General features: G+C 44.2%; 1 protein-coding gene across 1 annotated transcript in view; it reads right to left on the reverse strand.

The window, feature by feature from the left end:
* Nucleotides 1–13,447, reverse strand: part of LOC138674484 (dynein axonemal heavy chain 3-like) — a 3,367,401-nt gene that overhangs the window by 1,958,208 nt on the left and 1,395,746 nt on the right. Inside the window, 1 exon segment of the mRNA XM_069762320.1 lies at nucleotides 12,314–12,422. Within this exon segment, the coding sequence (XP_069618421.1) occupies nucleotides 12,314–12,422 (109 nt within the window).

The raw sequence follows: 13,447 nt of genomic DNA on the forward strand, positions 1-13,447 counted from the left end.
CATATAAAGCTGTACTATATAGAATGCTCTGCACCGTTCATTATGGCCCCATAGATGCTCCATGTAAAGCTGTGCCATATATTGCTCTGCACCATTCATTATGGCCCCATAGATGCTCCATATAAAGCTGTGCCATATATGCTCTGCACCTTTTAGTTTGGCCCCATAGATGCTCCATATAAAGCTGTGCCATATATGCTCTGCACCGTTCATTATGGCTCCATAGATGCTCCATATAAAGCTGTGCCATATATTGCTCTGCACCATTCATTATGGCCCCATAGATGCTCCTTATAAAGCTGTGCCATATATGCTCTGCACAGTTCATTATGGCCCCATAGATGCTCCATATAAAGCTGTGCCATATATGCTCTGCACCGTTCAGTTTGGCCCCATAGATGCTCCTTATAAAGCTGTGCCATAAAGTGCTCTGCACAGTTCATTATGACCCCATAGATGCTCCATATAAAGCGGTGCCATATATGCTCTGCACCATTCATTATGGCCCCATAGATACTCAACATAAAGCTGTGCCATATAGTGCTCTGCACCGTTCATTATGGCCCCATAGATGCTCCTTATAAAGCTGTGCCATATATGCTCTGCATCGTTTATTATGGCCCCATAGATGCTCATTATAAAGCTCTGCCATATAGAATGCTCTGCACCGTTCATTATGGCCCCATAGATGCTCCATATAAAGCTGTGCCATATAGTGCTCTGCACCATTCATTATGGCCCCATAGATACTCCACATAAAGCTGTGCCATATAGTGCTCTGCACCGTTCATTATGGCCCCATAGATGCTCCTTATAAAGCTGTGCCATATATGCTCTGCATCGTTTATTATGGCCCCATAGATGCTCATTAAAAAGCTGTGCCCCATATACAATGCTCTGCACCGTTCAGTTTGGCCCCATAGATGCTCCTTATAAAGCTCTGCCATATAGTGCTCTGCACTGTTCATTATGGCCCCATAGATGCTCCATATAAAGCTGTGCCATATAGTGCTCTGCACCGTTCATTATGGCCCCATAGATGCTCATTATAAAGCTGTGCCATATATGCTCTGCACCGTTCATTATTGCCCCATAGATGCTCCATATAAAGCTGTGCCATATAGTGCTCTGCACCGTTCATTATGGCCCCATAGATGCTCCTTATAAAGCTGTGCCATATATGCTCTGCACCGTTCATTATGGCCCCATAGATGCTCATTATAAAACTGTGCCCCATATACAATGCTCTGCACCGTTCATTATTGCCCCATAGATGCTCCTTATAAAGCTGTGCCATATATGCTCTGCACCGTTCATTATGGCCCCATAGATGCTCATTATAAAGCTGTGCCATATGGTGCTCTGCACCGTTCATTATGGCCCCATAGATGCTCCTTATAAAGCTGTGCCATATAGGCTCTGCACCGTTTATTATGGCCCCATAGATGCTCCTTATAAAGCTGTGCCATATATGCTCTGCACCGTTCATTATGGCCCCATAGATGCTCATTATAAAGCTGTGCCATATGGTACTCTGCACCGTTCATTATGGCCCCATAGATGCTCCTTATGAAGCTGTGCCATAAAGTGCTCGGCACCGTTCATTATGGCCCCATAGATGCTCCTTATAAAGCTGTACTATATAAAATGCTCTGCACCGTTCATTATGGCCCCATAGATGCTCATTATAAAGCTGTGCCATATATAATGCTCTGCACCGTTCATTATGGCCACATAGATGCTCCATATAAAGCTGTGCCATATAGTTCTCTGCACCGTTCATTATGGCCCCATAGATGCTCCATATAAAGCTGTGCCATATATAATGCTCTGCACCGTTCATTATGGCCCCATAGATGCTCCATATAAAGCTGTGCAATAAATAATGCTCTGCACCGTTCAGTTTGGCCCCATAGATGCTCCATATAAAGCTGTGCCATATAGTGCTCTGCACCGTTCATTATGACCCCATAGATGCTCCTTATAAAGCTGTGCCATATATAATGCTCTGCACCGTTCATTATGGCCACATAGATGCTCCATATAAAGCTGTGCCATATAGTGCTCTGCACCGTTCATTAAGGCCCCATAGATGCTCCTTATAAAGCTGTGCCATATATAATGCTCTGCACCGTTCATTATGGCCACATAGATGCTCCATATGAAGCTGTGCCATATAGTGCTCTGCACCGTTTATTATGGCCCCATAGATGCTCCTTATAAAGCTGTGCCATATAGGCTCTGCACCGTTCATTATGGCCCCATAGATGCTCCTTATAAAGTTGTGCCATATATGCTCTGCACCGTTCAGTTTGGCCCCATAGATGCTCCATATAAAGCTGTGCCATATAGGCTCTGCACCGTTCATTATGGCCCCATAGATGCTCCATATAAAGCTGGGCCATATAGGCTCTGCACCGTTCATTATGGCCCCATAGATGCTCCATATAAAGCTGTGCCATATATGCTCTGCACCGTTCAGTTTGGCCCCATAGATGCTCCATATAAGGCTGTGCCATATAGGCTCTGCACCGTTCATTATGGCCCCATAGATGCTCCATATAAAGCTGGGCCATATAGGCTCTGCACCGTTCATTATGGCCCCATAGATGCTCCATATAAAGCTGTGCCATATATGCTCTGCACCGTTCAGTTTGGCCCCATAGATGCTCCATATAAGGCTGTGCCATATAGGCTCTGCACCATTCATTATGGCCCCATAGATGCTCATTATAAAGCTGTGCCCCATATACAATGCTCTGCACCGTTCAGTTTGGCCCCATAGATGCTCCTTATAAAGCTCTGCCATATAGTGCTCTGCACTGTTCATTATGGCCCCATAGATGCTCCATATAAAGCTGTGCCATATAGTGCTCTGCACCGTTCATTATGGCCCCATAGTTGCTCATTATAAAACTTTGCCATATATGCTCTGCACCGTTCATTATTGCCCCATAGATGCTCCATATAAAGCTGTGCCATATAGTGCTCTGCACCGTTCATTATGGCCCCATAGATGCTCATTATAAAACTGTGCCCCATATACAATGCTCTGCACTGTTCATTATGGCCCCATAGATGCTCCTTATAAAGCTGTGCCATATATGTTCTGCACCGTTCATTATGGCCCCATAGATGCTCATTATAAAGCTGTGCCATATGGTACTCTGCACCGTTCATTATGGCCCATAGATGCTCCTTATGAAGCTGTGCCATAAAGTGCTCGGCACCGTTCATTATGGCCCCATAGATGCTCCATATAAAGCTGTACTATATAGAATGCTCTGCACCGTTCAGTTTGGCCACATAGATGCTCCATATAAAGCTGTGCCATATAGTTCTCTGCACCGTTCATTATGGCCCCATAGATGCTCCATATAAAGCTGTGCCATATATAATGCTCTGCACCGTTCATTATGGCCCCATAGATGCTCCATATAAAGCTGTGCAATAAATAATGCTCTGCACCGTTCAGTTTGGCCCCATAGATGCTCCATATAAAGCTGTGCCATATAGTGCTCTGCACCGTTCATTATGACCCCATAGATGCTCCTTATAAAGCTGTGCCATATATAATGCTCTGCACCGTTCATTATGGCCACATAGATGCTCCATATAAAGCTGTGCCATATAGTGCTCTGCACCGTTCATTAAGGCCCCATAGATGCTCCTTATAAAGCTGTGCCATATATAATGCTCTGCACTAGGGTTGAGCGACCTTTACTTTTATAGGATCGGGTCGGGTTTCACGAAACCCGACTTTTGAAAAAGTCGGGTCGAGTAAAATCGGCCGATCCTATAAAAAAGTCGGGGTCGGGGTCGGACGAAACCCGAAACCCAATGCAGTGCATTGGGTTTCCATGGTTCCCAGGGTCTGAAGGAGCGGAAACTCTCCTTCAGGCCCTGCGATCCATATTTTAGTGTAAAATAAAGAATTAAAATAAAAAATATCGCAATACTTACCCTCTGACGCGCCCTGGTACTAACCGGGAACCTTCCTTCCTTAGAATCAGCCTTCCAGGACTTTGCGGTGACGTCGCGGTGACGTCGCGGCTTGTGATTGGCTGCGCGGCCGCCCATGTGACCGCTCGCGCGGCCAATCACAAGCCGCGACGTCACCCGCGACGTCACCGAAGGTCCTGGAAGGGCTGATTCTTAGGAAGGAAGGCTGCCGGAAAGAAGCAGGACGAGACCGAGGGTGAGTATATTCCTATTAGGTATATACTCACCCTCGGACGCGCCCTGCTTCTTTCCGGCAGCCTTCCTTCCTAAGAATCAGCCCTTCCAGGACCTTCGGTGACGTCGCGGGTGACGTCGCGGGTGACGTCGCGGCTTGTGATTGGCCGTGCGAGCGGTCACATGGGCGGCTGCGCGGCCAATCACAAGCCGCGACGTCACCGCGACGTCACCGCAGGGTCCTGGAAGGCTGATTCTAAGGAAGGAAGGTTCCCGGTTAGTACCAGGGCGCGTCAGAGGGTAAGTATTGCGATATTTTTTATTTTAATTCTTTATTTTACACTTAAATCTGAATTCCGATACCAATTCCTGATATCTTAAACATATCGGGAATCGGTATCGGAATTCCGATTCTAGATTCAAAAGATCGCCGACTTCATGGCCGACCCCAAACTGGGGTCGGGTCGGGTTTCATGAAACCCGACCTTGCCAAAAGTCGGCGACTTTTGAAAAATTTCGACCCGTTTCGCTCAACCCTACTCTGCACCGTTCATTATGGCCACATAGATGCTCCATATAAAGCTGTGCCATATAGTGCTCTGCACCGTTCATTATGGCCCCATAGATGCTCCTTATAAAGCTGTGCCATATATGCTCTGCACCGTTCAGTTTGGCCCCATAGATGCTCCTTATAAAGCTGTGCCATATATGCTCTGCACCGTTCATTATGGCCCCATAGATGCTTATTATAAAGCTGTGCCATATATGCTCTGCACCGTTCATTATGGCCCCATAGATGCTCCTTATAAAGCTGTGCCATATAGGCTCTGCACCGTTTATTATGGCCCCACAGATGCTCCTTATATAGCTGTGCCATATATGCTCTGCACCGTTCATTATGGCCCCATAGATGCTCCTTATAAAGCTGAGCCATATATGCTATGCACTGTTCATTATGGCCCCATATATGCTCTGCACCGTTCATTATTGCCCCAGAGATGCTCCTTATAAAGCTGTGCCATATATCCTCTGCACCGTTCATTATGGCCCCATAGATGTTCCACATAAATCTGTTCCATATATAACGCTGCTGCTGCAATAAAAAAAAAAACACATACTCACCTCTCTTGCTTGCAGCTCCTCAGCGTCCCGTCTCAGCGTCTCTCTGCACTGACTGTTCAGGCAGAGGGTGGCGCGCACACTAGTACGTCATCGCGCCCTCTGACCTGAACAGTCAGTGCAAGTGGACGAGAAGACGGAGCGGCGCCCGGTGGGTGGAACGTGGACAGGTGAATATAAAATACTCACCTAGTCCCGGCGGTCCTGACACTCCCCCTGCCTGTCACACTGTCTTCGGGTGCCGCAGCTCTTCCTCTGTCAGCGGTCACTGGCACCGCTCATTAGAGGAATGAATATGCGGCTCCACCCCTATGGAAGTGGAGTCCATATTCATAAGTTTAATGAGCGGTCCTACGTGACCGCTGTACAGGGGAAGAGCTGCGCACCCGAAGACAGTGTGACAGGCAGGGGGAGCGTCAGGACCGCCGGGACTAGGTGAGTATGCGACAATCCTCTCTCCCCCTCACCACCGACCTTGCCACAGACCATGACTCGAGTATAAACCGAGAGGGGAACTTTCAGCCCAAAAATTTGGACTGAAAACCTCGGCTTATACTCGAGTATATACAGTAAATATCACATGGCCATAAGCATTCAGACCCTTTGCATAGTATTGAGTAGAAGTACCCTTTTGAGCTAGTACAGCCATGAGCCTTCTTGGGAATGATGCAACAAGTTTTTCACATCTGGATTTGGGGATCCTCTGCCATTTTTTCTTGCAGTTCCTCTCCAGTTCCGTCAGGTTGGATGGTGAACATTGGTAGACAGCCATTTTCAGATCTTTCCAGAGATGGTCAATTGGGTTTAGGTCAGGGCTCTGGCTGGACAAGTCAAGAATGGTCACAGAGTTGTTCTGAAGTCACTCCTTTGTTGTTTTAGCTGTGTGCTTAGGGTTATTGCCTTGTTGGAAGGTGAACCTTCGGCCAAGTCTGAGGTCCAGAGCACTCTGGAAGAGGTTTTCATCCAGGATATCTCTGTACTTGGCTGCATTTATGTTTCCTTTAATGGCAACTAGTTGTCCTGTCCTTGCAGCTAAATAACACCACATACCATGATGCTGCCACCACCATGTTTCACTGTTGGGATTGTATTGGGCAGATGATGAGCAGTGACTGGTTTTCTACAAACATACCACTTAGAATTATCACCAAAAAGGTCTATCTTCATCTCATCAGATCAGAGAATCTTATTTTTCATGGTCTGGGAGTCCTTCATATGTTTCTCCCTACTGCATCTCTGGAGCTCAGCCACAGTGATTTTGGGGTTCTTCTTTACCTCTTTCACCAAGGCTCTTCTCCCACGTTTGCTCAGTTTGGCTGGACGGCCAGGTCTAGGAAGACTTCTGGTAGTCCCAAACTTCTTCCATTTAAGGATTATGTAGACCACTATGGTCTTAGGAACCTTGAGTACTGCAGAAATTCTTTTGTAACCTTGGCCATAATTCTGTCTTTGTTCTCCTTGGCCAGTTTCTTTCATCTCACGATTCTCATTTGACTGACATGCACTGTAAGCTGTGAGGTCTTATATAGACAGGTGTGTGGCTTTTAAATCAAGTCATATCAGTTTAATTAAATACAGCTGGACTCCAATGAAGTAGTAAAACCATTTCAAGGAGGATCACAAGGAAATGGACAGCATGTGACTTAATTATGAGTGTCTAAGCAAAGGGTCTGAATACTTATGACTATGTGGTATTTCAGTTTGTCTTTTTTAATAAATATTCAAACATTTCTACATTTCTGTTTTTTCCAGTCAAAATGGGGTGCAGAGTGTACATTAATGAGAAAAAAAAATAACTTTTTTGAATTTACCAAATGGCTGCAATGAAACAGAGTGAAAAACTTAAAGGGGTCTGAATAATTTCCATACCCACTGTATGTCAGAATCTATTTCCAAGGGCACATTCACTGGGTAAGTCTCTCTCTAGCTTCATTTACACTCAAATCCATGTTTAAACACATACATAAAATAATAGTACCAGTGTCATCAGTATTTTGGATCAGTGTGTCATCAGTGTATGGTATGTTTGTCCATTTTTACCATTGGTGTGTCATCAGTAGTGTTGAGCGATACCTTCCAATATCCATAAGTATCGGTATTGGATTGTATCGGCTGATATTCAGAAAAAAATCGGATATCACTGATACCCGATACCAATGCAAGTCAATGGGACCAAAATATCGGAATTAAAATAAACCCTTTCTTTCCGTGTAGGTTAATTCTACATGAAGGAAAACAACTAAGAATAATGTAGGATGTATTGGGGGAGGTGGAGGAGACATTAAAGCCATAGAGGTTTAGCCCAAGCTCCTTTATGCAATCCTATAGTGTTTTCCCACAATCTAGCTGTATATGGATGGGAAGGCACTAATAGGATAAATTTGAACAAATGTGCAGCTGACTGCACTAATTGAAAAATGGACAATGGAACGGTATGAGGCAGTGATGCACCCTGAGCTGACTACAACCAGCGGTGCCTGCAGACCAGACTACAGAGTGAGCTGCTCTCACACAGACACCTTGCAGACGCCTGTGAACAGTGCTACAAGGCAAAAACAAGGTTCTCACACAGTGGTTGCTAAATTAGCCTGGGTAAAGCACAATGAAGCTAATCGCTATCTCTAAACTGGCCCTCAGTCAGAACACAGCGTCCTGTCCCTAACTGAATTCACAGCAGAGTGAACCCAAAATGGCTGCAGCGACTTTTATAGTGCATCATGACATCATTTCAGCAGCCAATCACAGCCATGCCAGTAGTTACATGCCTACCTTGCAGAACATTATGTGCCCACACTTCTAATCATTCCTCATTGGCTGAATTCTGGCTGTTTGAATTATAGGAACGTCCGATTCCGGTATCCGATATACTGAAAGTATCGTAACGCGGTATCGGAATTCCGATACCGCAAATATCGGCCGATACCTGATACTTGCGGTATCGAAATGCTCAACACTAGTCATCAGTGTATTTTATGTATGTCCATTTTTAGCATCAGTGTGTCATCAGTGTACGATCTGTGTGCCCATTCTTACCATCAGTGTGTCACAATGTCACTATAGACGGTGGGCACCTACCTTTTCACTTGAACTAGGAGGCGCAATAATCTATCCCTGTCCCCTGGATTACCCCAGAAGGTGGAAACACCGGGTCAGGTACCTTGTTATGCTCTTTTCTTAAACCTTATCTGTTCGCTCCCCCACCCAGAGAGGTGCGAGGATAAAGTATATTGGATGACACTAACCAGATATTCAAGGGAAGACAGATAGGGATGAAAGAAAACTACAATCATGCAAATATACTCACAAAACAACAGAGTGGAACATGAGAGGTATAGATTGGAGAAACAAAATAGTAGAAGATGAGGATTAGAGATGAGCGAACCTTTCAAGGTTCAGTTTGAGTTGATTCGTCGAGCGTCCTGATGTTCACCAAATGGTTAAAAAGTACCAGAACCCCATTGAATTCAATGGGAGGCAAAACCAAATGTATGGACAACATTTTAAGAGGGAGAAAAAGCTTCACAAACAACTCAAATCAGTTGCATACACAAAGAATGGTGGTATCAGCTGACCCAAAGCACAAATAGCATAATTGCGCAGCATGGATGCATGAGAAAGGGATTTGACCAGCATTTCTAGCTGAAACATTGATCAGTAGCAGGAGGAGCAGTGACAGGTGTAGGTCCGGTGCTCTGAGAGGTCTACCAAATTCAGGCAATACACATGAAGGAGACCCAACTTGGATTCCAAACATTTCCAAAAATTAGGGGCAGACACCAGGATAACTGGTATCAATTGACCCACAGCAGAAATTTGATAATGGCACAGCAGCAGTCAGTTATGGGCCATCCACGAGGAATAAGGGTCTTGGCCAGCATTTGGAGGTTTGAACTGAAGTTTCAATTAAAACAAGGTGGGTGAGGTAATGGTGCAAGCTTGCTTTGTTAGGAGTCCTGATACCTCATGCAACAACTCAACTCAACAGTTTTCTTCACAGAAACACTCAGGTGGCACAAATATCAGCTTGGTAGAGCACTAATGTTAGTAAAATGTAAGGATAGTAACAAAGGTAGTCTACTGAAAGTAAGTGCAGTTCTGATGTCTGGGAGCCCTACTGCTACAGGCAACACACATGAAGGAGACCCAACTTGGAGTCTCCACATTTCCAAAAAATATTGCCACACACCACTAAAGTGACATCAATTTCTGCAGAGTAGAAACTGTATAATTCTGACTGTTGAGTGATCATTACTTTTTCCTCCTCATCCTCCTCAATTTGTTCCTCTGCTCCTGCACCTTCAGTAACAGTTGCCTTGTACCATGAGCCCCTCTCGATTGCTGTAGTCCACCCTCCCATGGCAGAGTTCAGAACTTAGAGATATTGTTATCCCTTCCGCATCCTCCTCTGCATTGACCTCTTCCTCTGGGACCACAACCTCCTCACACAGAAGATTTAAAGTTAGCTCCAGCATGTAGATGACCGGAATAGCAATGCTTATGACTGCATCGTCAGTGCTAACCATCTTTGTAGCCATTTCGAAAACTGTGCAGAAGGGTGCAGCGGTCCTTCGTCTGCGCCAACTCCACAAGCGTGATTTGCACATGTCCCTACTGCATTGGCCCAAGCAATGCAAAAGGACATACTGCACCAGGGATCATTGCTGCTGCCACAGTCACAGCAACATGTGCAGAGTGAAGTTCAACCATGTCAGAACATCGCAAATGAAATGGTTAACCAGTAGGCCAGCAGACCTCTTTAGCAATGCAAGTAGATGACCAGTGGGGTGCGATCGGTGGAAGTGAGCATACAGTAACCGTACTTTCTGCAGTAGTGCATCCAGTCATGTGGATGAGGTTGCCCCAGGTATAGGGTCACCACCAGGTTTGCACCTTTATGACATATGGCCTTCCCTGGCACCAGTTTCAGTGGAGACAGCCATTGCTCTAGCTCCACCTGGATAGCTGTCCACAAATCTTGAGCTGTGTGACTGCGATCTCCAAGGCATATTAATTTAAACACTGCCTGATTGCAGTAAGCCCTGACTGCTCAGTACTGAGGTGGTGGGGATTCTCTCTGCACTATTGGAACATGTGTCTCATTAAGGGAGAGGTTGAGAACACAGGTGGAGGCCCTACAGTAAGTGTAGGAGGCAGAAGCAGTGGAGGAATTGATAGATGCAGAGGTTTGTCCTGCAAGCTTTGCAGATTCCAAGATTTGCTGTCTAGTGACACCTTGTTGTCTAGTGTTTTCCTTCACCATCCCTTGGTGTGTCACTAACAGATGTCACACTAAACTGTCACTAACAACTGATGTCTTCCCCTCATGCTTAAAACATACCTCAATCACATGATTCCTCAAAAAGCCCTTCCTTGACCCTCCTTTGTGTATAGTTATCACTTCATATCCCTTCTCCCCTATGTCTCAAAACTACTGGAACAACACATCTATTTTGAACTTTCCTCCCACCTCTCCTCCTGTTCCTTCTTTGACCACTTTAAATTTGGCTTCCGACAGCGCCATTCCACTGAAGCTGCCCTGACTAAAGTCAACAATGAACTACTAATCTTATCTTGGATTTCCTCATACCTAACAGACCAGACATTTAGTTTCTCCTACTCACATACCACCTCCTCATTTGCCCCCTATCTGTTGATGTCCCCAAGGTTTAATTCTAGGACCCCTGCTCTTCTCCATCTACACCTTCAACCTTGGACAGTTCATAGAGTTTCACGGCTTTCAGTATCACCTCTATGCTGATGACATACAGATCTACCTCCCTGGACCTGATATCACCTCCTTACTAATCAGAATCTCACAATTTATGTCGGCTATTTCATGTTTCTTCTCTGTTAGATTTCTAAAACTTAACAAGAATAAAACTGATTTCATCAAAGTCAATGGCTGCCCACCCTCCCCAGTCCTGCAAGATTGTCTCTGATCTCTCCTTCAAACTTGAGATGCAAGCCCTTTCCACTTCCTGCTGACCGACTAATCAACCTGTTACCCCACAATTCCCTGGCATCTCCCCTCTGTTAATCCCTGCACTGGCTCCCCATTGCCCATAGACTCTAGTTCAAAACCCTTTGTCATACAAAGCTATCCAAAACCTGTCTCCTCCTTACATTTGTGACCTAGTCTCCTGGTACTTACCTGCATGCAACCTTTGATCCTCACAAGATCTCCTTCTCTACTCCCCTCTTATCTCTTATTCCCACAATAACATACAATATTTGTTCCATGCATCTCCCCTACTCTGGAACTCTCTACCACAACATATCAGACTCTTGCCTACCATGGAAACCATCAAAAGGAACCTGAAGACCTACCTGTTATGACTAGCATACAAATTGCAATATCCCTCGCTCCACCATACTGCTGCACGACCAGCGATTGTGAGCCCTTGCTGGCAGGGTCCCACCTCTCCTCCAGTACCAGTCGGTGATTCTTGTACTTGTTATTTGCTATGTATACCCCTTTTCACATGTAAAGCGCCATGAAAAAAAGGTGCCATAGTAATAAATAATAATAATTTTACTATTTGTACTTTGGGTTAATTGATGACATTTTCCTGGTGTCTGCCCCTAATCTGTGGTTTGGCTGCTTTTGGGTCCCCCTGAAAATATTGGTTATGCATTTGGTTTTGCCTCCCATTGAATTCAAAGGGGCTCAGAAAGGTTCACCGAACTGTGCATTTGAATATCTATGTGAATTTTTTTTTAAATTATAATTTTTATAACAATACAGACTTTAAAATGAGATTAGTAAGTTTAGTAAAGCAAAAATATATAAAGACAATAAGAAAAATGTATTTTCTTTTTTTTAAATGCCTTAACATGAATAACTAAATAATAGGCAAAAAATAGGAAGGAGAGTGAGAAAGGTGAAAGAATGAAAAACAATGGAATGAGGATCATTTAGGGAAAAAAAATAGCCTGAAGCAAGGGTACACTCTGGGGCATGCCAGAAGGGAAGGCATAGTATAGATATGGAAACTCAGGTTGAAAAGTAAAGTCTTACCTGTTTTGCCACTGCTCTAGCCAAGTCCTTACAGGTCTCAGTTTTGCCTGTTCCAGCTGGTCCCTCTGGTGCCCCTCCAAGATTTAGCTGCAGAGCTCCCATTAATGTTCTGAGACACAAGGATATGATTTAACTGATTTTTTAATAGCACAGATTAAAATCTTATTTAACTGAAACAGCAGGATAAGTAAAACTTTAAACCATAAAGAAAATAAAAATAAATAAACTTTAGACTTTAATATCTGTTCGTAGAAAATTTTAATCTGTTCTATTCCCCAATGAGCTTTTTCCATAACATTAAGGCTGCAGAGTAATGTACAAGAATAAAGGTTTTTTTTGCTGCAATATAGAGGTCATTACCAGTGAGACCACTGAACACTGAATAATTTTAAATATTAAGTTGCTATTAAAGAAAATGTTTTTTTTTATTGCTAATTAGTTAAGCAGAATTTGGGGAGGAAATGAGTAATATTATTTTAGACATTGTATCATTTCAATGTAAGGAATATTTAAAATTCATTTAATTATCCATCATTTTAATCATATCTCACAAATAACTTGGTTTGAAATGTGTATTTTTACAGTGTGAGATTTAGCAAAAAAAAGATCCTCCTATAAAAGACAGAAATTCTGAAAAAATGCATATTCATAGTTTAAGTTTTCTATCAAGTACAATAGTTTATGAAATGTACAGCAGAGATGAGTGCAAAATTTAAACTCTATAAATTATGTAATTTTTCATGGGAAATTGTAACAACCCTGCCGGCATCACTGCATGGCCTTCCATCTCCCACCTGCCTGTTACATCAACTCACTCACCCTGTGCCATGCTGTGAGATTTGTCTGCTGACAGCTCCATGCCGTGTGCTTCATGGCTGCTTGCTCTGTGTACACTTCCTGGCTGTGTGAATAGGGGGGCGGCGCTGGCAAATCCGGATTCTTATTGAAATTGTGTGTACCTCCGTATGGTGTCCCATGCCAATGGCCTAGAGGCCTCTGATTCTTAAGGCGTCCTCACCCATTGGAGGATGCCTGAGCAAACTATTTCCCTCAGTTAATATTTGCTACTGAGCTGCCAGGTCGTGTCCTGTCTCTGAGGGCTGCAATATGCAGGCCTTTATCTGTGTTCTGTTT

This window comes from Ranitomeya imitator, chromosome 4 (genome assembly GCF_032444005.1).
Source record: "Ranitomeya imitator isolate aRanImi1 chromosome 4, aRanImi1.pri, whole genome shotgun sequence".
NCBI lineage: Eukaryota > Metazoa > Chordata > Amphibia > Anura > Dendrobatidae > Ranitomeya > Ranitomeya imitator.